Source organism: Drosophila takahashii, chromosome 2L (genome assembly GCF_030179915.1).
Source record: "Drosophila takahashii strain IR98-3 E-12201 chromosome 2L, DtakHiC1v2, whole genome shotgun sequence".
Lineage (NCBI taxonomy): Eukaryota > Metazoa > Arthropoda > Insecta > Diptera > Drosophilidae > Drosophila > Drosophila takahashii.
The window spans coordinates 9,598,880-9,626,715 of NC_091678.1; the positions used below are offsets into that span (position 1 = coordinate 9,598,880).

The window sequence follows — 27,836 nt, forward strand, 5'->3', positions numbered from 1 at the left end:
TGTTAGTCAATAATGTAAATCACAAGCGAAGCGAACTAGTTTATTTAAAATATATATATCAACACGTTGATTATGTTAATCATTAACGAACAACATAACAAATAAGTTGTTATCAAGCGAGACGTAGGCGTTATGGGGGCTAATAGCGTTAGAGAAATTACCTATTGTTGTATGTTTTATTCGAAGCGCACGAAATTTAATAAACATTAACGTAATCGCTAAAAGTAAACAAAAAAACAAGCAAAAGACCGTAGCTAAAGTGAAATTTTTGTAAACTTTTTGATATGTGATGATGATTTGGATAAATTAGAGCCACAGAGGAAAGAATTATTACCTTAACCTAGCCGTAGATATTTAATCTAATTAAAATGAGTAGCGCTGAAGACCCGAGGGAAGCTAGCTGAATTCTAGGAAGGATGGATGGACTAGGATGGCCAGTTGTTATGTAATAATCGTAGTCTCGGCCAGCCGAAGCACCAATCAGGGTTCCTTCCGGCATCGGGATTACGAAGATCCGATCTGATACGATCTGAAGACGATCCAGAGGGAACTGTTATTAGCAATATTGAATATTCATGGCAATTCAATTGTATTAACGACATTGATAAATCTGAATAGCGAACGCATTGTAGGAGCCTAGTTAAAGAACCCCAATACGATCAGATTGAAATGAATACTAAGTGTAACTAAGCGAGTAAGTAGAAAATATTCAATTGTAAATAGGACTTCATTTACAATCACTTGGTTTGTTGACTGGTTTTCGATTCAGACAATTATGCGTTGAACATGAGCCGGAAGATATGCGGATATATTACCGACACGAGTAATCACACACGAAAAAGCTTTAATTAATTTAATTACCGGAAAGGAAAAGGAAAAAGAAAACGAAAAGCCAGAAAGAGCGTACTACAAGATATGTATTAACAATAATCATTTTTGATATCATTCCCATTGGTAACGTATCGTAACGGATTCCATTGTAGATACCTATTGAGCAGCCAGTAATTAATTAACTAGTCCGCTAAGTCGTCAATGTCGCCTAATGTGAGTTCTATATATTGCATCAGATAATACAATAACAGAGCATATTAGCTGTAAAACCAAACAAGAGGCAACTAATTAAATACCAGAACAGAAAAACGGTCTAGAACACTCGAAGAACCACATAGGAAAACATTCAAACCACACCACAAACACACACACTCGACACACTAAGCTTTTATAAAACTATTTAACAAAAATATATATATACTATGGAAAATAATAATCCTGCCAAGTAACATTCGAATACCTGCTTGAAGAAGATACACCCGCTTTTGCTAAGAAAACGAAACAAAATAGATAACAAAAACAAAGATTTAACGATGATGGAAAAAATGTAATGAAAATGAAACCAAAATAGAGACAAGATCTAGAAGAGACACTATGGCTAAATACGATTTTTATACTTTCGATAACATGATTTTTTATACTAACGTAAAAACTTTGAAACAGAACACGCAGAAGTGGCGGACTTTTTGGGGTATCGATTTCAGAATCACTTTGATTTGAGTCAAGGAAAATAAAGGTCATATTATAGTTATATATATAATACCCGTACATTATATATGTAAAACCCTAACTGCAACTATGGAACGAGAGCACAAATTTTGTTGAACAAAGGGGCAAAACCCGCAAAAGCAGAGGAGTGGAAAACAAAAATGAAATACTGACAAAAACCGAAAAAAATCGTTTTTTAAGTCCAATTCTCAACACAGACACTCACACAAACCTCACTCACAGACACATACACCCACATGCAGCAACATAAAATCAAATATATACTAAATATATAAACATATATGTATATATTTAGCTAACGAGTAAATAAACCACACCCGCACAAATCGCTCACCCAAACAATTTACGAATTAAATATGCTTTGTAAGCCCAAAAGAAGCGAAAACCCGAAACCGAAAACATGACCTGCAGCCAGCAACAAATCTCTAGCGAAATGTCCACAAATTTAGCCTACGACAGCGATTTTTGTATGAGCAAACAGTTTGTAAATATATATTTCTTGATTTTATCGAAAAACCAAAGGCGAGACACTAAATCATTCGACAACCTTAGTTTTATCCTAATTGCAACAAGAAACACTTTTTTCTATATCTATCCAGATATCGGAGTACATAAGCGAGAGCATACTTTAAATGGAAAATTATACCAAGAGTAATGAACAATGTCAACTACAATAAATTAGCAAAGTGGAGGCGGGAGGAAGTGAAAGAAATTAAATATTAGTGCAATAATTAACAAATTATTCGGTATAATTAAAAGGAAATACATCTAAGTAAACGCTTTGTAAAATACATATAAACAATTTATTAAATGAAAAAAAATGAAAATGGAAAACAATAAAATCGAATAAAACCGACAGGAAAATGAAACACTATTGAGTAATAAAAAGCGTTATGCATTGACATTGACACACGTGATTCGATATCTCATCTTATAAGCATAAATCAATAAGATAACAATAAAGAGAAATTAAAGAAAATGCAAAACGAATCTCTCTTGTCATTTACGTTTGTGCTACTTAGCGAAATACATTTATTTAACATTAAAATTGGCATTGTTTGTTCGTTAGATTTTACAGATACCGCGTTGAATTTGGAAATCAAGAAACTCTTATGCTATTAAAACTACGGCTGCTGCATGACAGTGCGAACATATTTGAGGACATCCGGATTGGACAGGATATGCATGTGGTCCACGCCCTGCAGGGCCAGTGTGTTCACAGGGGCGCTGGTATAGCCCGACCAATATTGGCAGGCTCGCAGGGAACGCTGGTTTACGGTTCCATCTCCCAGACCCATAATCAACTTGGGCGTTTCCCCGGCAATTTCCGACTTTTTGTACTGCAATCTGTTGGATTTAACAAGAGTTAGTTGAGTATCAGTTCCGTAGGGATATTTTAACTTACCTCTCCACCGTGTCTATGCCATCGCCATACAGACAGTGCAGCTCCACATCCGGTGGACTAAAGTTTTGGCTATAACGAATCGTATCCTTGCGCATTTCCCATCCCGTCATGTAGTCGATATCGTTGAAGAACTCCTTGAGCTGTGCCATCGTGTAGTTTCTGCTCGGCGTCGTGGCCAGAACCTCGGAAGGCTTCCAGAAGAGTGGAGACGGCAGCAACCAGGCGGTGGATGGATGTGTTATTTGCTCCGCCTTGAGGATCTTGGCACTCAGGGCAAACGAATCGAGATCGTCGCCCATGGCAAACACTTTCACCGCCTTGAAGCTGCCAGCCCAAGCTCCCGCCAGGCTAATCAGTCGCTTCACATACTTGGCCTTCCACTGGACGGTCTGCTGCTGCAGGAAGACCAGGGTCATGGGACTGCCCATGCTGTGCGTGATGAAGGTGACGGCCGACTGGTTGTTGGCCTCGTAGGTGTCCTCCACCAGTTGCTTGAGATCGATGAAGAACTGCTTGTTCTCATCTGGAATTTAAAATTATTATAATTAATTACTTTCAGAGTTCGGAAAATAAGACACTCTGTAAAAAACTTGTGTTATTAACATTTTAAATGTCAAAGTGTTAAGTTCGAAAAAAAGTTATTGACATGTGTGGAATTGTAGCTTAAATATGTTAGAAACATAAATAACACACACAGGTTATTTGTGTTATTTACACGACGTGTTATTGATGTCCATAAAATGTAATTTTCATTTGTGTTAAAACACACAGTGTGTAAAAAACACGTCGTATTAATAACACATTGTGTAATAATCACAAGTGAGCTGTGTGTGCTAACAATTATTTTTCAGATTTTAACACTTTTGTTTTTGACACATACATATGTCAAAAACTTTGCTCACATTGCAAAATTCACTTTTACATGTTTTTAGCATGTGTGTTAAATTCCGAACCCTGGTTACTTTTAAAGAAAGATTATCTGAGAAGGAATGCAACTCACTCGGCGCCTTTCGGAAGTCGTAGGGTGCTCCATGGATGTTCAGTTTCCGCACATAGCCAAGATCCACCAGGACATTGGCTATATCCTTGAAATAGGCTCCGGCACTGTTCTTGGTGGGATCGATCCACTCGACGACCTCGGGATTTCCCCACCCAGGAATCCTCGTCTCCACACCGGGCGTATTGTGCGTGGTCCTGGTGACCTTGTCGTAGTACAGCTTCACATTGTCGATCCAGCAATAGACCATGGGAATGACCAGCTGCTCCAGATCCAGCCAGAGGTTGTACCAATCGTGGGTCTTCTGGCAAACGAAATAGGGAGAGTTCGATTTGTTCAGGCGGGCGTCCAGTTGAGAGCCTCCATCGCCGGGAACTGAAATGGAGTAGGTATATATTGAAACCCCTCGACCTTGGTGGGTAAAAATCAATGGACTCACCGAAAATCACAGGCGATAGCTTGGGCTCCGGGGGCGGAGGAGGAGGAGGCGGGGGAGTGGTTTTACTGTGCCATTTGCTAAAGGGCCAAAAACAGTCGCCCAGACCCAGAAAAGTGGTCAAAAGCAGCACCAGAAATATTCCCGATTTGAGCCTCATTGTGCGATGTGCGTTGGGTGGTAAACAAAGCAGGAGTGACGACTGACTATATGGAGTATATAGCTTGCAGGTTATCGGATCGCGCCACTCAATGGGGGCCAGATAAACGAGTGAATCAGCTGATGTCGCTTTATGGTATTATAATGCATTTAATTTGTGCCTCTGTTGTCTGCGCAGTTTCATTCAGCCGTGATTTGACCTTTAAACTTGGTAGTTATATACATATACAGTTGCGGAACTTCGGGGGTCGCATTTCCCCATCAGATGACGACGTCACGGGCGGCAGTCAATATTTAAACAAAGAAATTGATTTCACAAACATGTTGTTCTTCCTAATCTTTGTTGTTTTTGCACAGTTTGTTATGGTCAGGCCTTTTTTCCCCTCTTCCCCTTACCAACGCTATCTCTTTCTAGAGTGACCAGGTGGGCAAAGTTGTGGTTTGCAGGTACGAAAAAATACCTGTAAACTGGTCACGGTTTTAAGTAGGTACATAGCAAAAACGTTTCTTTTGTCATTTCCCTGCAAAGTATTATAGGGCTAATACTAAATTTTAAAATAGGCCCTTAAATATAACAACAATTTTTATTAAATATATTTCAAGTTTTATTTAAAAATAGCTGAAAAACTGAAATATAGAATATATTAATCTACCTTATTTAGCTTCAAAAATATATATTATACAATTATTATAAAATATTTGTGTATTAATTGTTTGTGTTAAACGCTGAGTTTTAGGGATTAAAATAAGAATATATAGAAAACAAAATAAATTAATTTAAAGGTACTCAAGAGTGGTACCTTCTTAAATAAAAACGTTTCCCAACACCGTAAATATTCCGTGACTCCTCGCCAATAGGAATACTCGGTTATCGATAGCCAATTATCGCTTCCCGGAGCGCGCCGGCAAATAAAATTGTTTTCATAGCTTTTCCAAACAAAACCACTTGGGTCGCGATGCAGGAGTTCTTCAGCGTGTTGCTGCCGGATGTGAAGCGAGAGCTGCGCCGCGGGATCATCGAGTGCTCGAAGCGGGGCCTGCTGCACAGCACCAAGTGGCTGACGGAGATGCACCACGGACTGGGCGATGTGCAGATAGATAATGAAGCCCCCGACGAGGATCGCACGTTCAGCGAGTGCCAGCTGGAGGGGATTGCGCCCGCGGAGTACAGCGACTACTTCCTGGCCAAGAGCTACTACGATGTGAGGGAATACGACAGGGCAGCACATGCGGTGCGGAACTGCGAATCCAGTGTGCCGCGCTTCCTGCACTTCTACTCCACCTACATGGCCAGGGAAAAGCGGCGGCTGGACTCCACCACCGACCAGGCGAATCTCCACGAGCCGAATCAGATGCGCGATCTCGCGGATTTGCTGGCCACCTTGCGCATGGAGTATGGAAAGAGTCGGCTGGACGGCTATGGCATCTATTTGTATGGTGTCGTCTTGAAGGCACTGAATCTCAACCAGGCCGCCGAGCAAATGCTCATCCAGGCCATCCGACTGGTGCCCATGCTGTGGAGCGCCTACCTGGAACTCTCGCCCTTGATCATGGAGAAAAAGAAGCTGCTCGGCCTGCAGCTGGGTGGCCACTGGATGCGGCACTTCTTCATGGCGCACACCTACCTGGAGTTGTACCTCAACGACGACGGTCTGAAGATCTACGAGGATCTGCAGGCCTCGGGATTCAGCAAGAGCATCTACTTGATTGCCCAGATGGCCCTCGTCTATCACAACAAGCGGGATGTGGACAAGGCGATCGAACTGTACCAGGCGCTGCTCGAAAGCGATCCCTATCGACTGGACAACGTAGACACGTACTCCAACCTGCTGTTCGTCAAGGAAATGAAGACCGAGATGGCCCAGTTGGCCCACAAGGCGGTGAGCATCAACAAGTATCGCCCGGAGACGTGTTGTGTGATAGGTGAGGCTTCTCTTTATTCCAGGGTTAAAAATAAGTTATTGACTTGTGTAAAAAAAATTGTATCCTACATATGTTAGAAACATAAATAACACACTTGTCACTTGTGTTATTTACACGATGCGTTTTTTACACAGCGTGTTTTTAACACCATGAGTGACATTAAAGTGTCAGAATTGTATGTTGAACTTAAAAATGGTTAAAACTAACATATAAGATATCGCGGCCCATATTGCTTTTTTATTTTCCTTTCGACTCGTCAATGTAATTTCCATTTCTGTTAAAAACACAGTGTGTAAAAAACACGTCGTGTTAATAACACATTGTGTAAAAAACACAAGTGAGCTGTGTGTGTTAACAATTATTTTTCACATTTTAACACTTTTGTATTTAACACACATACTAACAATTTTGCCCACACTGTAAAATCCAATTTTTCATGCCTTTAATATGTGTGTCAATTTTCGAACAATGCTTTATCCCTTTAAAAAGTAAAAGCCTAATAGTATCCCTGACTCACCACCAGGCAACTACTACAGCATCCGCTGTGATCACCAGGTGGCCATTTCCTACTTCCAGCGTGCCCTCAAACTGAATCCCAAGTATTTGGCCGCCTGGACCCTGATGGGTCACGAGTTCATGGAGCTAAAAAACACAAATGCAGCCATACAGAGCTATCGCAAGGCAGTGGAGGTCAACAAGCGCGACTATCGCGCCTGGTACGGCCTGGGCCAGGCCTACGAGATCATCAAGATGCACTACTACAGCTTGTACTACTTTAAAATCGCACACCAACTGCGTCCCTACGACTCGCGCATGCTGGTTGCCTTGGGCGAGACGTACGAGAAGCTGGACAAGTGCGAGAACGCAGTAAAGTGCTACTGGAAGGCCATCGATGTGGGTGATATAGAGGGCATAGCCATGTACAAGCTGGCCAATCTGCACGAGAAGCTGGGCGACCACGAGACGGCGGTCCATTGCTACATCATGTACTGCGAGGACGAACGGGCGGCCACCGATAAGCAGAGTCTCTACCAAGGCTTCATAACGCTTGCGAATTATTACGAGAAAAAGGGCGAATACGAGAGGGCCGCCTATTATGCTTACAAATGTCTGGACTCTGATGATGTGGGTATATCTATTTTAGTGCATATGCACTGATATTAATTAAATTTAAACTTTCAGCGCAAAACAGAGGCCAAGGCCTTGCTAAAAACAATCGACTGGAAGCGCAACGCCGAGGGTCAGAAGAAAACCAAAACATCTACGGCCGTGGCAAATGCAGAGACCAGTTCCGAGGACGAGATGGAGTGGGAGCTGCAGGATGTGCGTGTGCGAGTGCCCTTCACCTCAATTGCAAGCACGACGACCACCACGACTGCCACTTCTGTTGCGGGCAGCTCGAGCAGTTCCTCGATCAGCTTGCGACCGGGTCGAAACTTGCTCGAGGGAATGCGTCGATCGCAGGCGAACAGGACGAGCTTAACTACGGCTGGTAGCAGTACCACAACCACAACGGCAACTGCAGTCACAACGGCCACTGAGGAGACGCCTGGCACATCCAGCGGCACTGCAAATCCACCCGAACAGCCGCCCTCGGATGATAACAGCTCAATGGAAATATCCAGCGTGTCCATCGATTAGTCAAATTCGCATAAATTGTATAAATTTCTATTTGTTTTTTATGAATTCTGTTGGCTAACTAAGTTAATATACGTATGAACTAGTCGGTATTCAGTTTGAGCTCAATGAGCTAATAGATTTCTCGCAAAATCATTTATTAAAAAAAGGAATAAAAAGACATTCTAAAAACATTCACCTCTCATAAAATTATTTAGATCATTTTGTAAATTTTTCAAAGGTTTTGATTACAAAATTTCACATTTATTATACAATTTAAAGGTATTACAAAATAGATTCGAAATCTTTTCAATACATTTTTCATTTGTTTCAAAATATACATTCATAATATCAAGAATTTTGTATTACTTTGGCTTTAATAAAAGTGATCAAGGTATAAAAAGACATTCTACAATCATTAACTTCTCATAAAATGATTTAGATCATTTTGTAAATTTTTCAAGTAAAAACATAGGTGTTGATTACAAAATTTCACATTTATTATAAAATTTTAAAAGTATTACAAAACAGATTCGAAATCCTTTCGATACATTTTTCATTTGTTCCGAAATATACTTTTATTATATCAAGAATATTTGATTCCTCTCGCTTGAAATTGCTTTTTTGTTGTAAGGCTTTTAAAAATTAATAAAAGTGATCTCATTTCAGAAATCTTGGATCCAAATCAGTAATTAAAAAAATACATTCTAAGATCATAAACTTCTTAAAAAAATGATTTACCTAATTTTGTAAATGTTTCAAAGGTTTTAATTACAAAATTTCAAATTTTTTATAAATTTTAAAAGTATTACAAAAAAGATTCGAAATCTTTTCAATACATTTTTCATTTGTTCCCAAATATACATTCATAATATTAAGAATTGTTGATTACTCTGGCTTTTATAAAAGCAATCTCATTTCAGAAATCTTGGATCCAAATCAGTAGTTAAAAAAGGAATAAAAAGACATTATAAGATCATCAACTTTTCATAAAATGATTTAGATAATTTGTAAATTTTTTAAAGGTTTTGATTACAAAATTTCACACGTATTGTAAATTTTAAAAGTATTACAAAATAGATTCGAAATCTTTTCCATACATTTTTCATTTTTCCAAAATATACATTCATAATATCAAGAAATTTTGATTACTCTGGCTTTAATAAAATTGATCTCATTTCAGAAATCCTGGATCCAAATCAGTAATTAAAAAAGGAATAAAATTACATTCTAAGATCATAAACTGTTCATAAAATTGTTTAGATAATTTTGTAAATGTTTCAAAGGTGTTGATTATAAAATTTCTCATTTATTATAAATTTTAAAAGTATTTCAAAATGGACTCCAAATCTTTTCAATACATTTTTCATTTGTTCCAAAATATACATTCATAATATCAAGAATTTTTGATTGCTCTGGCTTTAATAAAAGTGATCTCATTTCAGAAATCTTGGATCCATCGTTCTATGATGGCCGCCTCCTTATTGCGGGCATCTCGCACGGATGGCGGATCAGCGGGATCGCTGTGGCGCAAGTCCAGGTGATGAGCCCCCTCCGGCAGGATGATGACGAAGATCTTGTCATTGGGCGACTGCAGGACGCCGCCACCGCTCCAGGGATCCAGCAGGCCGTTGCTGAAGATGATATTCGTCGCAGCCTCCAGGTTTCGGCCGCCATAACGCAGAATTATGTCAAATGGCTTGGGCGAGAGGCGATAGTTCTTTTGGCACTTCTCGGCGACCTCCTTGAAGTTCCAGGTGGAGGTGCGAAACATGGTTTCGGTGCCGTTGGAGCAGAAGGGCATCACCATCTGGTTGCAGCTCTGGATATTCCATCCAGATTCATCGGCATTAGAAGTAGCCGAAATATCCAGGCACTTGGAGGACCCAGTGTAATTCGTATAAACCGCCAAAGCACTGGACATGGCGTGCAGCAGATCCGCATCGGTGGTGTGCAGATCCTTGAGGTAGTAGCACACCTGCCTCACCGGATAAGCGGGCAGTGGGGCCAGGAAACTGCTGGCATACGGATAGTTCACCATGGCCAGATTGCTGTAGACCTCTTCTACGTAGTCCAGGAACTTCTTCAGATCGTCATCAGTTTTAAGCGGAGTGCAGAGGTGAAAAGCATCCGAAATCTGCTTCTTACCCGCCTCATTCCCCGCCAGAGTTTCAAAGAGTTTCCACGACTTGGCAATGTTCACCGTGCAGTTGGCGTTGTAGGCATTCTGAAACACGGAAGTCACAATCCTCGAGAAGATGTCGCAATCGGTGATCCCAGGAAACTGCAGAATGGGAGCCGAGGCGGCCAGAGAACCGGCGATCAAATGGGGATACTTCATGCGGAACCAGGCGGCCAGCATTCCGCCGTAGGATCCACCGAAGGCCACCACGGGCATCTGGCGATCGTTCCGCAGAAATGTGATCAGCATGGCATAGTCCTCCAGGGTCTGTTCCACCGTAAAATACGCCAAGTGCTCCGGCATGCTGGCGTTGAAGGTGGAGCTCCCGAAGGGCAGGGACTTTCCATAATATCGATGCTCCGCGAAGATCACCAGCGCCCGCTGCCTCTCCGCCTGCTCCCACAGGAATCCGGTGTTCTGGGCAAAGAGTTCGATGTCCCCCTCGTTGCCCGTGTAAAAAAAGATCGGTGTGCGGGCATTGGCCTTGTCCACGAAAGAGTCATTGTACAAATACCGGATGTTGAAGGTGGCGTTGCTCGAGAAACTCCAGTGATCCACGGGCACCGGGAACTCCTTGATCTCGTACTTGAACTTCGGGTTCTCCGCTTCGCATCCCGTGATCAGCAGGATCCCCAGAAGTGCCGATAATGCAGCTCGATTCGCTAGTTCTCCTCCCATATCGGGCGAAATCAGATGACCAATTGGATGCGAAAACTTTTCAGTTCGTTATCTCTAAGCCGGGCTTTATATTATACTTTTGTACTTTGGGCAGAGTTACCAGGTCGGAAGAAGGGGGATTTTGGGTCGGTTTCTAGGTGACTACATTTTTTAGTAACGTACATTTTTTAATTATTGTTAAATTAATTAAATATAATATTGTATCATAACATTAATGCAAATTTTTTTAAATATTAGATAAGTTTATAATTTTTTCTTTCTCAAGGTTTTGATTTGAAATAAACAGAATAATATAAATATTTCGAAAATGTAAATGTGATTCTTTAAATTTAAATTTTTTTAAACTATTTTTTAAAAATTTTATTTTTTTAAATAGCTATTTTTCAACACTGGCACTGCTATCGATAAATTCTGCCAAACAGCTGTTTTTTGGCACATTGGTTGAGTTCGATTTACGACTTTCCGACTTTTACAAAATTTTAAAAACAATGAACGATAATGAAAGAAATGATATTGTTCGCTTAGTTTTACTCATGCAAGAGCAAAACACAAGAATTATGCAGAACTTCCTGGAGTTGCAAAGGTTGGAAGAAGAATCCAGCAAATTGTGGCTTGACATTTTAGAGGAAGATTCCATCTTTCTACCAAACCAGCGAAATGTAAGTTATTCAAAAATTAATAACCTCAAGAGCTATAAATCATTAACTAATTACAGCGCCCAGATGGCAAATTTTGGGAGCGAGATGTTCCAGAACTCTCCGATGATCTCTTCAAGGAAAATTTTCGCATGGAAAGGGAGCACTTTGAGGAGATAGTGGAGTCCCTGGAAAATAGCCGAGTGAAGCCGGAAACGCCGAATGAAATTCCACTGGAAAAACGCATAGCTATAGCTCTATATACGATGGGATCGTCCACGGACTATCGCAAAGTGGGCAGGTTATTTGGCGTTCCATCCTCGCTGATCCCCAAAATCCTGTTCGAGTTCGGCCGGCAGATAGTCAACGTTTTTGCTGCAGAGCACTTGCCCAAAGAATTTCTCACCCAAGAGAAACTGGATGAATGTGTTCCGGGATTCGAGGAACTCGGCATTCCCCAATGCTTCGGAGTTTTGGGTAATATATTGTTTATTAAAAGGTCTATCACAGTTTCTCATATGTGATCTTATAGATGCAACTCATATTGAGATACGTCCTCCTGTCTCCGATGCCGAGGATTATTGTAACATTAAAGGCTGGTACTCCACTATACTCATAACTTTGGTAGATCACAGGTAAATATTTCTAACATTTTTAAAGAAAGAGATTTATTTAAATTGCCTTTTAGGGGAAGATTCCTCTATGTAAATAGCGGCTGCCAGGGTCGATGCAGCATGTCGGAGATATTTGAAGCTAGCACCCTTAAGAAAAAGTTAACTTCAACTGATATTTTGAAGGAAAATTCAAAATCCCTCGAGGGAGTCGATGTGCCAGTGTTTCTGGTGGGCGATTCCGCCTTCAGATTTTCAACGGCCGTCATGAAGGCTTACCCATCCGACAATTCTGGAAACGATAATGAGATTTTCTATAATGATGCCCACTCCAAGACTAAGAGAATAGCTGAAATGGCTTTTCGGAACCTAAAATCGCGCTTCCAGAGGATTCATAAGGGACTTGATAATCGTAACAGGAAAGCGCCCGGCGTCATTGTTACCTGTTGTATATTGCACAATTTCCTGATTTGCAGGAATAGCGATCTTATGGATAGTTGGAAAATCAGTGATATCCAACGCTCGCAGCCAGAGGAAACCGATAGTATTACAAATTCTCTAGAGGCTCCAAATATAATGAGAAATGCGATTTCCCATTATATTACCAATCAACCTGAGAGATGATTGATTCGATCTGTGCTAGTTATTTTTATATTAAAAGTAATTTTAAGCACATAGTATTAATATAATGGAAGTTTTAGGTGCGTTACGAGAACATAGGACAACAAAATCCGACCTTTTTAACAGAATTTCATGGAACAGATTATGAATGTAAAATATAATCTTAATTTACTCTATTCTATGATTTCAAGCATCCTTTTGCTATAATTTGTCCAGCAATTTCTGATGGAATTTGGCATTTTCTTGCTCCATACGTTCCATGGTCCTTTGAAGTTTCTCCAGGGCGTTCAGCCGTCGACTGGCTAGGTTGGTCAGCTCTTTTCTCATATGCTGGAGTTCTTTATTACGTTCTCTTGTGGCCGCTAGCATTCCTGCCTCGAAGGATGTCATATCATCCTGGGAAACTTTTCTCTTTTTACGGTGTGGCGAAAAGTCATCGCCTAGTCTTCCTGGATTCGACAGCATTTCCATTGTGCGCTCCCAGGAATTACCATCCTCGTCACTTGGGCTTTCCTGCTCATCCAAATCGTTAGCTAAGCACTCGGTCTTTACTGAAAGCGATTCCTTTTTTCCATTGTCATCTGTAATAAAATATATTTATTAAAATCAATCATCTTAATACCTCATTTTAAATGTTTTTTTACTTCTAATATAATTAGTAAATACCTGTGCTTTGTTTCATCAAGTGATTATATTTTACTTTTACTGGTTTCAGTACTCCCAAAATTCGATGAATTCTCGAAAAGTGCCTCCATTTCGAGTGTCCCTCCTCGGCTTCTTTTCTGTATTTAAAAACATTACGATTCAAAAATAATTTAAATAAATAATAGTTCTATTACTTGTATTTTCGGGTTAAATTGTCCAGTTTGGTGCGGACATCCTTCATCTCCACTCCAATGAACCCAGCTTCATCCAGTTTTTCGGCCATTCCTTTGAACACAATCGTGCTTTTTTGACCACCTCGAATGGACGCAATGTTTTCCTCCCACAGGTCAAAGAGTAATTCTTCGTAATATTGTGACCACGAAAGGGGTTTCCGCTTTGGAAAACTCATTTTGAAATTATTTGGTTTCAAAACAAACAAAATATTGCTCGCATTAAACAGCTGTTCTAGTGAGGGCACTTTTTGGGATATCGGCTTATCGATAGCGATAGGAAAACTAACTTTTTCTGGTTTTGTCGATTAACGCTAGATGTCGCTAACAGTGAAGTCCTGTAAAATTCATGTAATGTATTAAAAGTTATCCTTAAAAATCTGTTTACGTGTTTAAAAGTTACAAAATTTCAAAGATTTTTTGTTTTTAAAATGATTGATTTTCTTTAAATTAAAATAGATAGGATAATAGATATTTGGTTATGACTCAGAAATCTCTTATTCGGGTGAAATTTGTACGAACATCAAAAAAACTCCAACAAAATAACGCCCGAAGATATTTCCGTATCACCCCTTTTAAAAAATATATTTCATATTGTATAACAAAATTATAAAGTAATGAATGGATTAAAAAAGAAAACAAAATAGATTTAAAACTATAAAAAAAAAAACAAAAAATATCACGAAATGACAAAGCAAATATTTGTATTTTGCGTGGAATGTCGATTTACGTCAGAATTTCACAGAAAGTTGTCCCGAAACTGTGTCACTGTATTTATAGGATATCCTAGTTTCATAAAATAATAAACTTTTTTCCGAATTAAATAAGTCATACAAAGATGATGAGGGTGTTTTTAATGAATTCTTTTAGCTTTAAGCTCTAATATGTTAAATAAATATCTGGAGAAATGCGCTCTTATCTCAATTAAGCTTGGACTATATAAACCTCACTTTTGTATGCTGAATTATATTTATTTTAGATTTCGAGTCGAACGTACATAGCACTTTTAAAAAAATGAAGTCGCTAATCCTTAAGGTTTTTCTGCCGTTTTTACTTTTGGAGGTCCTGTTTCTTAGCAGAGCACACTCACTTTCAACAGTGTTTAAATTCGATTGTGATGAAAATTGCACCTCGATCCTGATCACCACACTCTCTAAATTTGTACATAAGACAAACATTGCTAAGGACTTGGAAAAACGCTTGGTGGAAGCTAAAAATCAAAACAAATTCCTCTCTGAAGAGCTGTCTAAAGTTGGTTGGACCACTATTCAAAAACGTTTTGACGGCTCTGAGAACTTTAATCGACCCTGGATGGATTATAAAAATGGATTCGGAGATGTGAATGGCGAATTTTTCATCGGACTAGAAAAAATTCACGTTATGACTCGGGACCGACCACATGAACTTTATATCAAACTTGGCAACATTGAAGGATTAACAAGCTACGCTCACTATAAGGATTTTAGTATTGGAAGCGAGGAAGAGTCGTATCAGCTAAAGTCACTGGGAAAATTCTTTGGTACGGCCGGAGACTCCCTAAGCCAGAATGTGAACCAAACATTCACTACGTACGACAGGGATAATGACAATTCCCCTGACAATTGCGCTTGTCCTGAAGTAGGTGGCTGGTGGTACGACAATTGTAGCAAGAGGTAAGAGGTAAAAGATTCAAATACATAAATCCAATATCTTTATATTACAGTACTCTCAATGGAAAATTTTATAAAGACGGTCGCGTTGTAGGTAAAAAACGTGGTAATGGAATTACTTGGGGATCTTGGCATAACTTCCTTTGGACCAGATCGCTTATTTATGTTGAAATGATGATTAAGTCAAGAGTTGATACCATATGGGCTTAAGACCATAGCTCGCAAATAACTGTTGACCGATTCGTGCGGTCCCCAAATAACTGTTTTTCTCTGAGACTTTGAGCAAACAATCAGAGAGCAACCGATTGAATTGTTCGTACAGAAATTTTGCTCGCACTCAGGCGACGAGCAGTTTTTTCGGCTTTCTGCTCGGCTCGCTTACAGACTGATTGCTCCTGAACGACGTTTTAAAAAGTCTTTTGCGCATGTGTTAACGTTAACGTGCTTGGGCGATATTGCTCTCCCTTTCACTCGCAAGTACTCTCAAAGGGAATACATTGTATAGTTGTATTAGTGAAAAGACTTTTTGCGATGACTTTTTCAGTCAATCGGTCTTTTAATAAGTCTCCCTGTGCGAGCGACATTCGTAACTCTCATTGAACGAGGTTCGTAACAGAGCGTCTCACGAACAGCTCAACGTAAAAGGCTCAACCGAAAACCAAAACGAAAGGAAACGAAGTGTGCTGCGCAGAGAGAGAACGAGGGGCATGCTATTTTTCGGTTGTTCTCGGGAGTAGAGCGTAAGGAAAAAAACGGTTAACAGTTATTTGCATGCTTTGCTTAAGACACATAAAAACTATTCTATTATTTAGCATTTTATAAATTTGTGATAAAATTGTAGGGATAAAGCAAAAATTTGTTTTGTTTTTCAGTAAAATTTGTTTCTGTTATTGATTGATATATCGTTACCAGGGACCGAAAATAATGATTATTTTTTTTGAGTAAAAAATAAAAATCTCCATTTAATGATTATTTTTTAAGCAAATAAAATATCGCTCAGAAATAATGATTATTTTGTGAGCGATATATTTCGCTCAAAAATATCATTCAAAGTGGGATTGCATCCGTCCTACGCGGAATTTTACAAAGATTTAAATGTGCTCTTGTAGGAAGAACCACGGAGCACATATTCCGTTAAGAAAAAAATAAATTTTCTTTGTATAAACCGCTTAAAAAAACAAAAAAAATCTTTTTGTATAAAAACACTTTCTGTGGGAATCGAACTCGTGCTTACAGCTCGGTGGACCAACACACTAACACCCAGCCCACATGTCGGATTGGATCTAAGTGGAATAGTTCATAACATCTTGTTAAGTCGTTTTACTAATAAATAAATGACATAAAGTTCTAAGGTTGATACAACTTGTTGTATTTAAGCATACCTCATGTCAACTAAAAACCGCGTTTTAAAAAGTTTATACAAAGAAATCACCTTCTTTTATTAACTCGATGTGTGCTCCGTGGTTCTACCTACAAGCAGAAATTTAAAAGTTTGTAAAATTCCGTACAGAACGGCTGTAATCGCACTTTGAGTGTTATTTTTAAGCGAAATAATATCGCTCACATAATAATCATTATTTCTGAGCGATATTTTTTTCGCTTACGAAATAATCATTAAATGGAGATTTTTATTTTTTCACTTATAATTATTACGGTCCCTGATCGTTACAATATATTTGGGTACACGTTAACAAGCCACCAGAGTAAAAAATATTTCCAACACTTACAAAACTTTTTTTTTGAAAATGTGTAATTTTTTTGGAAAATAATTCCACTCATGTTGGGCTCTAAATCATACCAAATTTTAAGAACTTGCTGTGTGTTTTTTAAAATTTTAAATAATATTTCTAAATAAAACTATTCGGAATTCCAAGAAAATCTTAAATGGGACTGAAAAAATATTAATACAAATCGCGTAACTTTAAATTTGGAATTTCCTATTTTATATTTTTTTGTTTTATTTTTATTTTTATACGGTTATATAATTTTTCAAGACTTGCTGCTGGGGAACCCTGTATTCATGTTTAACGTTACCATTTATCATAACAATTTGGTAACGTTCCGACTGATCGCTTGCACAAAAACGTCTTTGGGTAGGTTACTTTGCACTAACCACTTGAGCGTATCCAAAAGCATAATGTAGGGGAATCCTAACTGGCATATGGTAATGAAATGCTTTGGTTTCTCTGGCACAAAGTTCTCTGGGCTTCAGTTAAGTTTCGGCGATCGGTCAACATGCAATGCAAATATAATTCAATACCAAATACTGTGACAATTTAGTGTAATGCATTGTGTAAATGTTTCCAATTTAAAATTGCATATTTGTTTGCGGGCACAAATCAATTCATTCGGTTCCGCGACTCTTGTGCATAAATTAATGAGACAAAATGTAATTTCGTTTTTCGTGTGTGTATTGATATATATATAAATTATCATAAAATCGTCGGAAAATTGAATTTCAAGTGGGTGAATTTGTGGGTGGGCACACAAGCGAGGCCGAAGCGCAGATGTCAAATCGGACCCAGCGGAAACGGAAACAAAGCAGCATCAGAAATGGCAGCCGATGCAATGGGGTCAATCCGCCGGTCAGTGGTGTCGCATAAAATATCCATCACAATAATCATCGTCGCACTGATGGCCAGATTATTTTCTGTTTTGTGCGATGGCACGCCTAATTGATTTCATTTCATTCCGTTTTTTTTTGCCTGTGTTAATGTCAAAAGAAGAAATAATAATCATTGTGGCTCTAGTTGTCCGGCTAATTAGCGTTCAGAAATAATTCAATAATTACCCGCTGTGCCGCTCTTAAGCTTTTTCCCCTAAACAGGAACTGGTTGCAGTTGCAGCTTTCCCATTTGATTTATGGGCTCAGCAAAAATGGCAATAAAATGTTTTGGAATCGGGACAGGAACAGGACATTCGGATGTGGGAGGGATCAGCGTAAATCAATTTGATTAATTATGGAAATATTTGGCATTTTGTGACTTTGATCCGTTCAACGGGGACTTGAAATTTATGTTATTTTTGCTTCTTTACAAAACTATTTATGTGTGTTTTTTTTATCTTTTTTAAGCAAATATATTTGCAAATGACATTGTTTCAAATATTTGTTTAGAAATGGTCAACAAATAGTATTTTTTTAGTATCGAAATAAATGATTTCATTATTTCACACCATTTAGCTTTTAAAAAACGAATATTAATTCGTTCAAATAAGAAAGAAGCACCAGTGAAATTGCAAAATTAATGTTGTTCGTGTAAATATGGCGCATGCATATTTCATGACAAAGTGCCAAAGCTTCAAAAATAACCAGAGAAAGAGAGAGCCTGAGTGGATAAAAAAGAGACGGGGCGAACAAGCATTTAAGTTAATGGGACGTGTCTTTATTTTCCGCTGTCTGCCCGCCATTGTATTTATGCATTATTTATATTTGTTTTTATACACTTGGTTATTACTCCTTTTTATTATTTATGAACGCATAAGGGAATATTAATTTGCAAATATGTGGCACATACGAATCTTAAAGAGAAAATCAGATGAAAAGCATTTCATGCGGTGCCCGAGAATATGCAACGTTGTTTTTAAAGATTTTTTTAATATTTTCGAGATTTAGAAACTAAATATAAATAATAAAATTATACTTATTTTAAGTGTTAAAAGTGACTAAAGGATAATCACCTGATGAGCTCTGCGAATTTTATCTTGAACCAATTCAACAACATTGTTTGATTTAAATTCGCAATTTGTATTTACTTTTCCGATGTTTTTGCCATTTGTTTTTCTGTCAATTGTCAATGGATGTGCCCATGATGCAGAAATGGTAAAACAAAAGCAGAGCTCTCATTCGCCTTGCAATAAAATTTATTTATATACAGTTTATACTTTATGCTATCGCTATTGTAGACACATCCTGTTTTTGTTTTCCCTGTTGAAAGGATTTTTATTTTTCTCGCACCATCGGGTCAATTTGAGCACCGGCAATTCGATTGTTTAAAGTGCAGTTTTATGAAGCGTTAACCGGGCATTACATTTATGTTTGTAATCCCCGCCTCAATCGATTTAGTTATCGTTGATTTGTAGGTTTGACAATTTTATTGAGGCAGAAAAAATGTAATTTCATGGCAAATTTGTTGGGCGAATAGCGTTTACTAACACTGGACAGCGGAGTTAATTGGAAAACGTATCAAGAAGCTCGAAACACGACCGAATATACATGGTTCCTTTGCTCGAACAATGTGTGTGCCACTCCCCCTCAATTCTGTGCGCATCGGAGATCTGATAATTTGCCCATTTTATAGTTAGTTGCATACGAGCATTTGGGGACATTCGGTTTAATTGCTTTTTTCCCCTCCGTTTTGCATAATTAGAATTTGATAAAATGTTTCAATGGCTTCCAAAATGCAACACACTCCGCCCCCCGTCCACCGCCCCCTGGCCACGACCATTGCATGTTGCATGTGCTGACTTGCTGTGCAAATTCGATTTTAATAATTGGAATTTATCTCTGATCAAATTTCGTGGTTGCTGAAAATGTGTTCCATGCACAGAAAGGAAAAGTGGAAAAGCTTGTTCCATCATCTTCTTTTAACTTAAATAGAATCTCTTCTTTAAAAATAATAGTTTTGTTTTGGTGTATAAATTTTTATTTGATTTTTTGGGAAATGTTACACTAAAAATATTTGTGTATTTTTTAGGTAAGATGATGGCTAAATAAAAAATCTCGATTGTGATCCTAATAAGATTCAATTACTTAATTTAAATTATAACCAAATGTAAAGCCCCAGAAGCGATATTTAAAAAATTATTTAAAATATTTATAGATTTTTAGTCAAGCGAGCATATACAAAATTCAAGAAAGAAAAGTTTTAAGACAAGCTTTTTCTTTCAGTGTAATTAAGCCCCTCATTTTCCACCCCCGCTTGCGCCCAGTAAATTAAATTGGTTTTTAATAGGCCAACGATGCGTTTTTCCTCAGCTTCGATTGGCGTAGATTGATTTGGCAGTTAACAAACATTTCTGGCCGAAAAACATCAAAAGTTCGCCAGGGAAATAATTTGAGCAATTGCCATATCTGTATCCCTGTCAGCGCCTTGGAGAAAATTGCCTGCCAAGTGGAGCTTAGCTGTCGAGCTGATCGCATTTTGAGCTGACACCCAGCCACCCACATCCCGAGTCGTCTGCATTTCCCAGGCTCACTTTTCCGCTTCGAATTGCCTGGAAAATTGTATTGACAGTCGTCTCTGGCTTTTCCTAGTTCAGTATACAGTGCCCGAGTATGCGAGTGCTCGCTCCTTCTTCGAGTTCCTATTTTTCTGCCAGCCTCTTTATTTGCTGATGCGACAAATTGACAGGCGAAATGGAAGGGGACGACGGCATACGAATTTGTTAATAATCTGGCATTTCTCACATGGCATCCAGACACATCTAAGCGGGTTTGTGTCGGAGTTTCTGAGATGAGCTATGAATGCAATTAGTCCCACATGTCAGAGCCCTTCAAAGAATTTAAATGGAAATCAACTTTTTTCGAGTGCTTATGTGCATATTCGAATGTCCTCTGCTGACGAAAACCCATCTTTACGAAATTCCAATTTCGAACTCTGATCATTACTTTGAGTTTCTCATTAAAGCATTTTATTGTTGGGGAACTTATTCACAATTAACTTTAAATAATTAACAGTATTATTCCGTTTTTTTTAAATATTAGGGGAGCGGTGTCATCCAAATAAATCAATTTAATTAAACATTTTTGTATTGTTTTATAAGGCGTTTGAAATTTTTGTATCAGCCGGCGATTAATTACATTTAATTGTAACTTTTTATTTACGAGTATTTTTTCCACACATTTATGTGGCAACACATATTTTACTATGCTAAAATTGACAATAATTTCAATTTAATGATATGTAAGTATACAGGCGTAAATTTAATAATATTTTTTTGCAGCCAAGCTGCACATATTTTTTATGAACAAAAATTGCGTGCGTGTTTCGCTGCGGGGCCATTAAATTATGATTCAATTAATAAATTCTCGTTGTGAACTAATTTGAGTTCCCAAAGGTTGTTTTTTTTAAGTGAAAATGAAAAAGATGTTTATGGGTTGAAAATCCGCGAAAATCCGTGGAGGCAACAATAAAGGTTGACGGCGGGAAAAATCTCATGCGGTTGTTAAAACTCGGAAAACTGGGAAAACCAGGGGGCTTGGAAAAACCTGCTCCACCGGGGGCTGAGCATTCATTTTTTATGTTTATTGTCGCTTATCGCTCGCTAGCCAAGGGGGCGTGGCTCCGGGGGGTAGCGGTGGGCTGTGGGCGTGTCATTAGGGTCTCGGAGCCAAGATGAAAAAGAGTAAACAGGGCTATGAAAAAACGTTAACAACTCTCTTGGGGCCAAAAGGGAGCATAACAAAACGCATTACACACACAATCTTTCAGTCTGTATCGGCGAATGTGTGTGTGTTTCTAACTTTATTAGCTGTCTCCCCTGCGGAGTGTGTGTGTGTGTGTAATGTGTGTTACCTTGTCAAAATTATGAAAGCGACAGGGGACCTTCTCTGCATCCTGCACCTGCTCATGCTAAGGGCAAAATTAGTCTGTGTCTCAGATTTCTGCACACAGAGATTATAGCCATTACTCGGGGATGCTTTTATCAGAAGGATCGCAGCCAGGACTTGGTAAAAATAACTATATCCATCCATCCAATAACTCAATCCATTTCCAAGTTATCAGTTTTATACCATTTATGCGCCAAATTAATATAATTTATTCAAAAATATTCTGTATATTCCAATCTTTAATTGTTTAAAGAAATAGGTTGGTTGAATAAGTTTACCTTTTTGTTTTATACATTTAAAAAAAAAAATGTATTTATTTCAAATAATAATAAGCAAGATGTTAAGCCATTACTCGTCTTAACTCTTCAATTAAATATAATTAAATTAAATATTGAGGAGATTGATTTATGAGTTCAGCGGTTATCCAAATCAAATTTATCGCAGCTGCCTTTCTTTTATAATAAATACTTTTCAATTATCTATTTCCGCAACTCATTTGCTATGATAACTGCGGCAAAAGGCGCCGTGATGCATAATTCCTTGCGGCACATAAAATATTCCATTTCGGGTTGGGGGTTTTCTTTAATATTTTTGCAATGATGCCGAGGAATCTCGGAGCTTGCTAGCACCTCGCCGGGGTCATTTAAATGCAGATTGCAATGAGCAGTCTGTCCACTTGAGAGCCGACATTTGCATAATGGCGGGCGACACATTGCAGCGGAAGCGGAAACCCGAGCCCGAAGCCGAAACTCCTCCCCCTTCCCCATCCCTTCCCCTTTTCCAGGGGCGAAAAGTGGAAAATCGTGGCAGTTGCAGGTGCTCGGGTCGTGTTTATGACTACTTGAGATTGCAGGGTTGTCGTCGGGGTTGTCGTCGCTGTCGTTACCAAACGGAAGCCATCGAGCATTGGGCCCAGTAGTGAGCACTTCTCATTTGAATGCGACTGCCATAAATAAGATTGGGTTTTGAACTGCAGGAAGTGCGAAAATACCTAAATATATAAGAAACGCAATAAATGGAATAAAATTGGTTTATTTTAATTGAATAAAATATAGAAAAATAAAAGCAATTTCTCAATCAATGATATTAAATATTAATTACAAAATCCAAAAAAAACTCATCATGTTCCTCATTCTAAAGCAACCTTTAATTCAGTGCCTAACTAAAGACATGAAGTAATTTTATTCCATCACATCCCGACATTTTTGGTAAATGCTAATGTTTTTATTATTCTTCAAAAATGCACTATTTTTGGACGAGAATAACGTTTTCGTCTGGCCAAAGTTCAATTTCGGAATTTCCCAAAATATTTTTACCTTGCAATGGTCCATGGCCCCTCTCTTTTGCCGCAGTTGGTGGGATGTTTATGTTGCCACATCCCATGAAGGAAAGGGCACGCATGGAGCTCTTCGACCCCAACGACCAAACGCAACACACACACCTACATATCCGCAGAGCCAACTACACACACACACATGCGTTGGTGGTGAAAGGTGCAGCTGTGACTTTGGGTGGGGCCAGTGGGTGGCGCTGGGGAGGTGGTGTCAACCAGTGTCAGTTGTGGTGGAAGGAGGAACCTGTCAGCAGCTGGAATACCTCCCCGGTCACTCGAAAAAATTGTTAAGCTTTTTCTAGAAATTTCCTACAATTGCCTATTTTAGAAAATATATTTTTAAAATTATAAAATGGAACAAAAATTTCCAATATTGAAATTTAATAAATTGTAAAACTTATAGAAAAGCGTTATAATATTTAGGCTCCTAATTGATAAATTTTGAAAATTAAATTATGCAATTTTGGTGAGTTTTAAAATAGATGCCAACAGAATATAAATGAAAAGCAATAAAGTGCTCAATAAAAAACATAGCTACAATGGAACAATGGAGCCCCGGTTTAAATATTATTTTTCTTATTAATATTTGGTTTTCATTTTCGCATTTGTATTACATTTATTTGATTTTAGCTTTTTTCATGCATTTTGTAGTCTTTTTTTTCCATAGTGTTGAAATTGGTTCCGGCTGAGCTTTTGTTGCTGGTGTGGCATAAATATCGTTGCGGTTGCACGTGAAAATTGCATTTGGCCAGCAGCATTTGGCTGCTGCTCGGATAGTTCCACTTGAAGCGAAGTGGAGGCCATCGAGTGGGCGGCGAAGGTTGTGTCGGTGCGCCCTTACACGCTGTGCAAATTGTGGACTTAAATGTTTATAACGCACCACCCCAACCGTCCATCCACCAGCCAACCACCCAACTCTAGACCATTTTCGGCGTTTGTTTATTAAGCTTTTCTGGCGAAGGGAATAGAAAACGAAAAAAAAGGTGTTGAATGCCACTTGCTGGGGCTGCTTTTTATTGCCATCGCACATCTAAGTGCAGCAGCTGTAAAATAAATATATATTTTTATTTTATCCCCTCAATTTCTTTTGCTTTTATTTGTTGTAGTTGCGAGAGGATATAAATTAAACGCATTAGAGTAGGAAACCGCAGCGATTTTCCTTCACGTTTTTCCCCTTCGGCATTAATTCGCTTTTGCAACCGACAAAGGCACTTAACGTTCTCCCTCTCTCTTTCTGTCTGTCTATACCCCTCTCTTTCCAATCGAAGTGTATACAAAATTTAAATAAGAAACAAATCGAAGTAATGGGAAAGTCCCCGCACACCTCTTCGATTTCTAGGTACCAAATACCAAATGCTCAAATGCTGTAAAAGGCAGTGGGGAAAAAACTTGGGAAGCTGAAAAAAGGAGAAATTCCGACCATGCTCTTCGCATAATGAAAAAATAAAGGAAACCGAAAATCCATTGAAATGAAATTCATTGAAGCATTTTTTTGGCTTGGCAAAATAAAAGCGAATAGAAAATTAATGACACGATACGGTTGGTTATCAAACACGTTTTTACCTTTCAACAATATCAATCGAAATTTGAATGCTATTCAAAAACTGGTGTGAATTTGGTAAAACAAGTGTATGAAGCCAAATAAAAAATTCTCTATTCATTTTTTTTCAGCTGAAATAAAATGTAAAATACCAAATAATAAAAAATCACTTTCCGCACCTGTTTACCACATTCATTGCCGAAAACTACGAACGTATATATTTTAGTGAAAGTAAGTACGTCGAGGAAATAAACCGACATTAATTTTTTTCAAGCAACTGATTCGATATCGTTGATAGCCCACGAGAGTCGTTTGCCTGGCTTCCGTTTTAGTGGCGAAGGAGCTTAGGGCCAAGCTCTTAAATAGAATGACTAACCATCTTAATCACATCACAGACATCGAGGGATATGTTCGCCAGTTGGGATGAAGGGAAACTAAACGCTCGCCGGCACTTCAGCATTTCGGCAGCTGTCAGTTGTTTGCCACTAAACGCTTACAGCCAGCGAAAAATGCGGAAATTTTATATAATCAAATGGCAGCCAAAAAACGGTTTTGTGGCCACGGGGCGGACGTCTTCTTTCAACTTTTCCCGGTGGCTCCGCAGCTCCATGGCTCTTTGGCTCCACTGACTTCGCCCCTTTGTTTGCCTTCGTTTTGTCTTGCACTTTGCATACAAAGTACCATTAACTACTGGCATCAGTTTTTCACACAACAGCAGCGTTTGATGGGTTGGCGGTTTTTCCACACAGATTTCCTTAGTTCGCGAGCCAAGTGCCAAGTGCTCTGACCAGGAGGAGTACTCCATTTGGATTGAAATGGCTTTGGTTTAATGTGTATACCGAACAATTATATCTAAGAGCACTCAATAGATTTTTATGGCCATTTACCAGTGAATTTGGCTTAGGAATGTTGAAGATATTACTTGATGAAAATCAATGCTAAAAAATTCAAAACTAGTTAATTGGAAAACAAAGATATGTTCTTTATTAGGCAATAAAATATATATATATATTTATATGTATACATTATATTATATTTATATTTATTATATTGTTAAATTAATAGGGTTGCTCTTATTAGTCATGTTATAGCAATTTATTTATTTAAATAATTAATAATTTTAATAAATTTTTTATACTTATTTACGTACACATCATATTCTATCGATTAGTCGATGGAGATACGCTCTGACTAGCGATTTGCTATCAGTTGCAGTTGTTATGCTGTCCTCCATAGTAGTAGTTTCCATAGTAGAATCAGAATAACCCTTTGTTGTGGTGTCCTCCGTTTTATTGTAGAAGAAACAAAAGTAAACTACCAAGGCTACTATGATCAAAACTCCGATGGTGGAAAAGACAAAAAAGCACAGACATTTAAGACCCAATTTGCAACAGCTGTAAAAGTAGTTAGAACTTGAAAATATTTAAAAGCAGGAAAATTAAACTTACCAGCAGAGCGCACTTCCAACCAATCGCAGACACATAATTGCTATTTACAGAAAATTTTGTGTGTAATAATTTTTTTTTTAGAAAGATCTATGACTGAAAACGCAGAGGGATACTTGCCCACATGCTCAGGGGTAAAATGACATCAATTTAGGCAAAACAATTCGAATACTTTGGCCATAAAAATGATAGCCACACCCCCGCCAATTCGTGAGCATATTTTGGCTTTCAAGCAAATTATATTTTATCCTATTTTCTTACAAAATTCGTTCTTTTATTGCCGGCAGTGCAGGAACTTTGAATAAGGGTTGTGGACCTCCCTCGAATTGTCGTCGAGGGCCGCAGGAAAATTTACAGAAATAAAATAAAATGGAAAAAACGAAACATTCGAAGAAAAGTTGGAAAAGGCACGAGAAATGTTCTTTCTTGCCGCATAATCGAAATGTATTTTGGCTTTTTATTGCACTGCCAAAGGTAAGAGCCAAGGAAAAACGAAGGTTGGGTACTAGGGAAGTGTGGACCTGGGTTTTTGTGCGGGGCGATAACAACATTTTAACGCCTTATGGTCCATTTAGGTAAAAGTGCCGATTACGCTCGGCTTAACCAGAAATTATGACCTCTGAGTCGGGGAACTTTAAGCGAAGGAAGTCTTTTATTTATACACGTAGAGTGGCAAACCTCAAGGGATAAAGTGCGGGCTTCATGCTGATTAGGTGGCTGAATATTTTAAAAAACCTTCTAAAGGCAACAGAGTTTTCAGGATTTATCAGAGAAACTTTTCTTTTTAAATATTTTTGTGAATTAAAATAAAATGGTTTTATTTTACGAATATTGTTTTTACAATTTAAATAAAGAAGACAAACAAAGTTAACTAAATAAATAATAAAATCTTTATTTGTTTGCAATTACAGTTTCCAAATATTTATTCATTTCTTTTAAATTTTTGCTATCTATTTTAGACCAACATTTGTAAACGCTAGAGCTTCATTCATCCTCATCTAGGGCTTTAGAGAAAACTTTAGCATCAATTACCCTGCTGGTCACGGCTGTGCTTTATGTGGCAGCAACGAGGCGTATGCGCAATTTATTTGCATATGATGACCGGCATTGCGTAAAAATTAATGAAAGGCAATTAAAAGCATTCGGAGAGGCAATAATAATATGTAGGCCAGAAACAAATAAAAGGTTGCTCTTTCAAAAGTCATCCGTTCGCCTCTCAACTGTCAACAGCAAATAAATATTGTTGGAAATTTGCGAAATGCACAAAATATTGCCATTATAATCGAATGATTTCATTTGTGTTACTTTTGTAATTTAATGCCATTTGTTAGAGATATTTATGCCTATGAAAATTGAATTGAATTTCATATTGTTTTCGTTTTATTCCCCGATGTTTGTGTTGTGGCAGCATTTATTTTTGGTGTGTGCTTTGTGTGTTTGGCTGAAAGTTAAATTGAATTTGTTTTTGGGTGTTGTGGATTTCTTCACAATCAATTGCCATGACAAATGCTTCTAGTGTTATTGCTGTTGTCGCTTCTGCTTGCAGTTTGGCTTGCATTTGTCAAGAGGGAATGCTCTACTATTGGGGCCTCTAAGAATTTCCCAAATATTTTGATTATT

General features: G+C 38.2%; 7 protein-coding genes across 8 annotated transcripts in view; 3 read left to right on the forward strand and 4 right to left on the reverse strand.

The window, feature by feature from the left end:
* LOC108055493 (uncharacterized) overlaps window positions 1-13,006 on the forward strand; it is a 22,249-nt gene extending 9,243 nt beyond the window's left edge. Inside the window, exons 2-5 of one of the 2 annotated variants that reach the window (XM_070219670.1) lie at window positions 11,439-11,616; window positions 11,673-12,069; window positions 12,125-12,227; window positions 12,281-13,006. In XM_070219670.1, the coding sequence (XP_070075771.1) occupies window positions 11,446-11,616; window positions 11,673-12,069; window positions 12,125-12,227; window positions 12,281-12,827 (1,218 nt within the window). In that variant the 5' untranslated portion in view covers window positions 11,439-11,445 and the 3' untranslated portion in view covers window positions 12,828-13,006. Of the gene's footprint in view, window positions 1-11,378; window positions 11,617-11,672; window positions 12,070-12,124; window positions 12,228-12,280 lie in introns of those variants that run through there. The other variant, XM_017138860.3, reaches the window with a different exon arrangement.
* Window positions 2,563-4,969, reverse strand: LOC108055431 (lysosomal phospholipase A and acyltransferase). Its single transcript, XM_017138768.2, has 4 exons — window positions 4,402-4,969; window positions 3,966-4,337; window positions 2,966-3,488; window positions 2,563-2,907 (listed from the first exon to the last, which is right to left on the reverse strand). Exons 1-4 carry the CDS (start codon window positions 4,556-4,558, stop codon window positions 2,685-2,687), a joined length of 1,275 nt encoding a protein of 424 aa, XP_016994257.2. The 5' UTR covers window positions 4,559-4,969; the 3' UTR covers window positions 2,563-2,684.
* Window positions 5,421-8,210, forward strand: Cdc23 (cell division cycle protein 23). Its single transcript, XM_017138765.3, has 3 exons — window positions 5,421-6,480; window positions 7,004-7,605; window positions 7,663-8,210. The coding sequence occupies exons 1-3, from the start codon at window positions 5,514-5,516 to the stop codon at window positions 8,119-8,121; spliced, it is 2,028 nt and encodes a 675-aa protein (XP_016994254.3). The 5' UTR covers window positions 5,421-5,513; the 3' UTR covers window positions 8,122-8,210.
* LOC108055430 (lysosomal Pro-X carboxypeptidase) lies at window positions 9,411-11,053 on the reverse strand. The gene has a single exon (XM_017138766.3). It carries the CDS (start codon window positions 10,955-10,957, stop codon window positions 9,539-9,541), a length of 1,419 nt encoding a protein of 472 aa, XP_016994255.2. The 5' UTR covers window positions 10,958-11,053; the 3' UTR covers window positions 9,411-9,538.
* A 19-nt stretch (window positions 13,007-13,025) lies between the features above and the next one.
* Window positions 13,026-13,944, reverse strand: LOC108055494 (uncharacterized). The gene is made up of 3 exons (XM_017138861.3): window positions 13,664-13,944; window positions 13,491-13,606; window positions 13,026-13,405 (listed from the first exon to the last, which is right to left on the reverse strand). Exons 1-3 carry the CDS (start codon window positions 13,876-13,878, stop codon window positions 13,026-13,028), a joined length of 711 nt encoding a protein of 236 aa, XP_016994350.2. The 5' UTR covers window positions 13,879-13,944.
* A 766-nt stretch (window positions 13,945-14,710) lies between these two features.
* LOC108055415 (fibrinogen-like protein 1) lies at window positions 14,711-15,573 on the forward strand. The gene is made up of 2 exons (XM_044394935.2): window positions 14,711-15,351; window positions 15,402-15,573. Exons 1-2 carry the CDS (start codon window positions 14,714-14,716, stop codon window positions 15,556-15,558), a joined length of 795 nt encoding a protein of 264 aa, XP_044250870.2. The 5' UTR covers window positions 14,711-14,713; the 3' UTR covers window positions 15,559-15,573.
* Window positions 15,574-25,836: 10,263 nt separating this feature from the next.
* LOC108055411 (protein midgut expression 1) lies at window positions 25,837-26,371 on the reverse strand. The gene is made up of 2 exons (XM_017138730.3): window positions 26,220-26,371; window positions 25,837-26,165 (listed from the first exon to the last, which is right to left on the reverse strand). The coding sequence occupies exons 1-2, from the start codon at window positions 26,252-26,254 to the stop codon at window positions 25,925-25,927; spliced, it is 276 nt and encodes a 91-aa protein (XP_016994219.2). The 5' UTR covers window positions 26,255-26,371; the 3' UTR covers window positions 25,837-25,924.
* Between the last annotated feature and the right edge of the window lie 1,465 nt (window positions 26,372-27,836).

What these genes read in the sequence shown, in the direction of transcription:
- LOC108055431 (XM_017138768.2), bottom strand. Translation starts at nt 4,558, where the DNA reads ATGAGGCTCAAATCGGGAATATTTCTGGTGCTGCTTTTGACCACTTTT. An exon ending in GCTATCGCCTGTGATTTTCG is followed by an intron (nt 4,338 to 4,401) that starts GTGAGTCCATTG and finishes ACTCCATTTCAG; the next exon opens with TTCCCGGCGATGGAGGCTCT. An exon ending in CGACTTCCGAAAGGCGCCGA is followed by an intron (nt 3,489 to 3,965) that starts GTGAGTTGCATT and finishes TTTAAATTCCAG; the next exon opens with ATGAGAACAAGCAGTTCTTC.
- Cdc23 (XM_017138765.3), top strand. Translation starts at nt 5,514, where the DNA reads ATGCAGGAGTTCTTCAGCGTGTTGCTGCCGGATGTGAAGCGAGAGCTG. An exon ending in GGAGACGTGTTGTGTGATAG is followed by an intron (nt 6,481 to 7,003) that starts GTGAGGCTTCTC and finishes ACTCACCACCAG; the next exon opens with GCAACTACTACAGCATCCGC. An exon ending in AATGTCTGGACTCTGATGAT is followed by an intron (nt 7,606 to 7,662) that starts GTGGGTATATCT and finishes TTAAACTTTCAG; the next exon opens with CGCAAAACAGAGGCCAAGGC.
- LOC108055430 (XM_017138766.3), bottom strand. Translation starts at nt 10,957, where the DNA reads ATGGGAGGAGAACTAGCGAATCGAGCTGCATTATCGGCACTTCTGGGG.
- LOC108055494 (XM_017138861.3), bottom strand. Translation starts at nt 13,878, where the DNA reads ATGAGTTTTCCAAAGCGGAAACCCCTTTCGTGGTCACAATATTACGAA. An exon ending in AATTTAACCCGAAAATACAA is followed by an intron (nt 13,607 to 13,663) that starts GTAATAGAACTA and finishes TTTTAAATACAG; the next exon opens with AAAAGAAGCCGAGGAGGGAC. An exon ending in CTTGATGAAACAAAGCACAG is followed by an intron (nt 13,406 to 13,490) that starts GTATTTACTAAT and finishes ATTTTATTACAG; the next exon opens with ATGACAATGGAAAAAAGGAA.
- LOC108055415 (XM_044394935.2), top strand. Translation starts at nt 14,714, where the DNA reads ATGAAGTCGCTAATCCTTAAGGTTTTTCTGCCGTTTTTACTTTTGGAG. An exon ending in TACGACAATTGTAGCAAGAG is followed by an intron (nt 15,352 to 15,401) that starts GTAAGAGGTAAA and finishes TTTATATTACAG; the next exon opens with TACTCTCAATGGAAAATTTT.
- LOC108055411 (XM_017138730.3), bottom strand. Translation starts at nt 26,254, where the DNA reads ATGTGTCTGCGATTGGTTGGAAGTGCGCTCTGCTG. An exon ending in GTTGGAAGTGCGCTCTGCTG is followed by an intron (nt 26,166 to 26,219) that starts GTAAGTTTAATT and finishes CTACTTTTACAG; the next exon opens with CTGTTGCAAATTGGGTCTTA.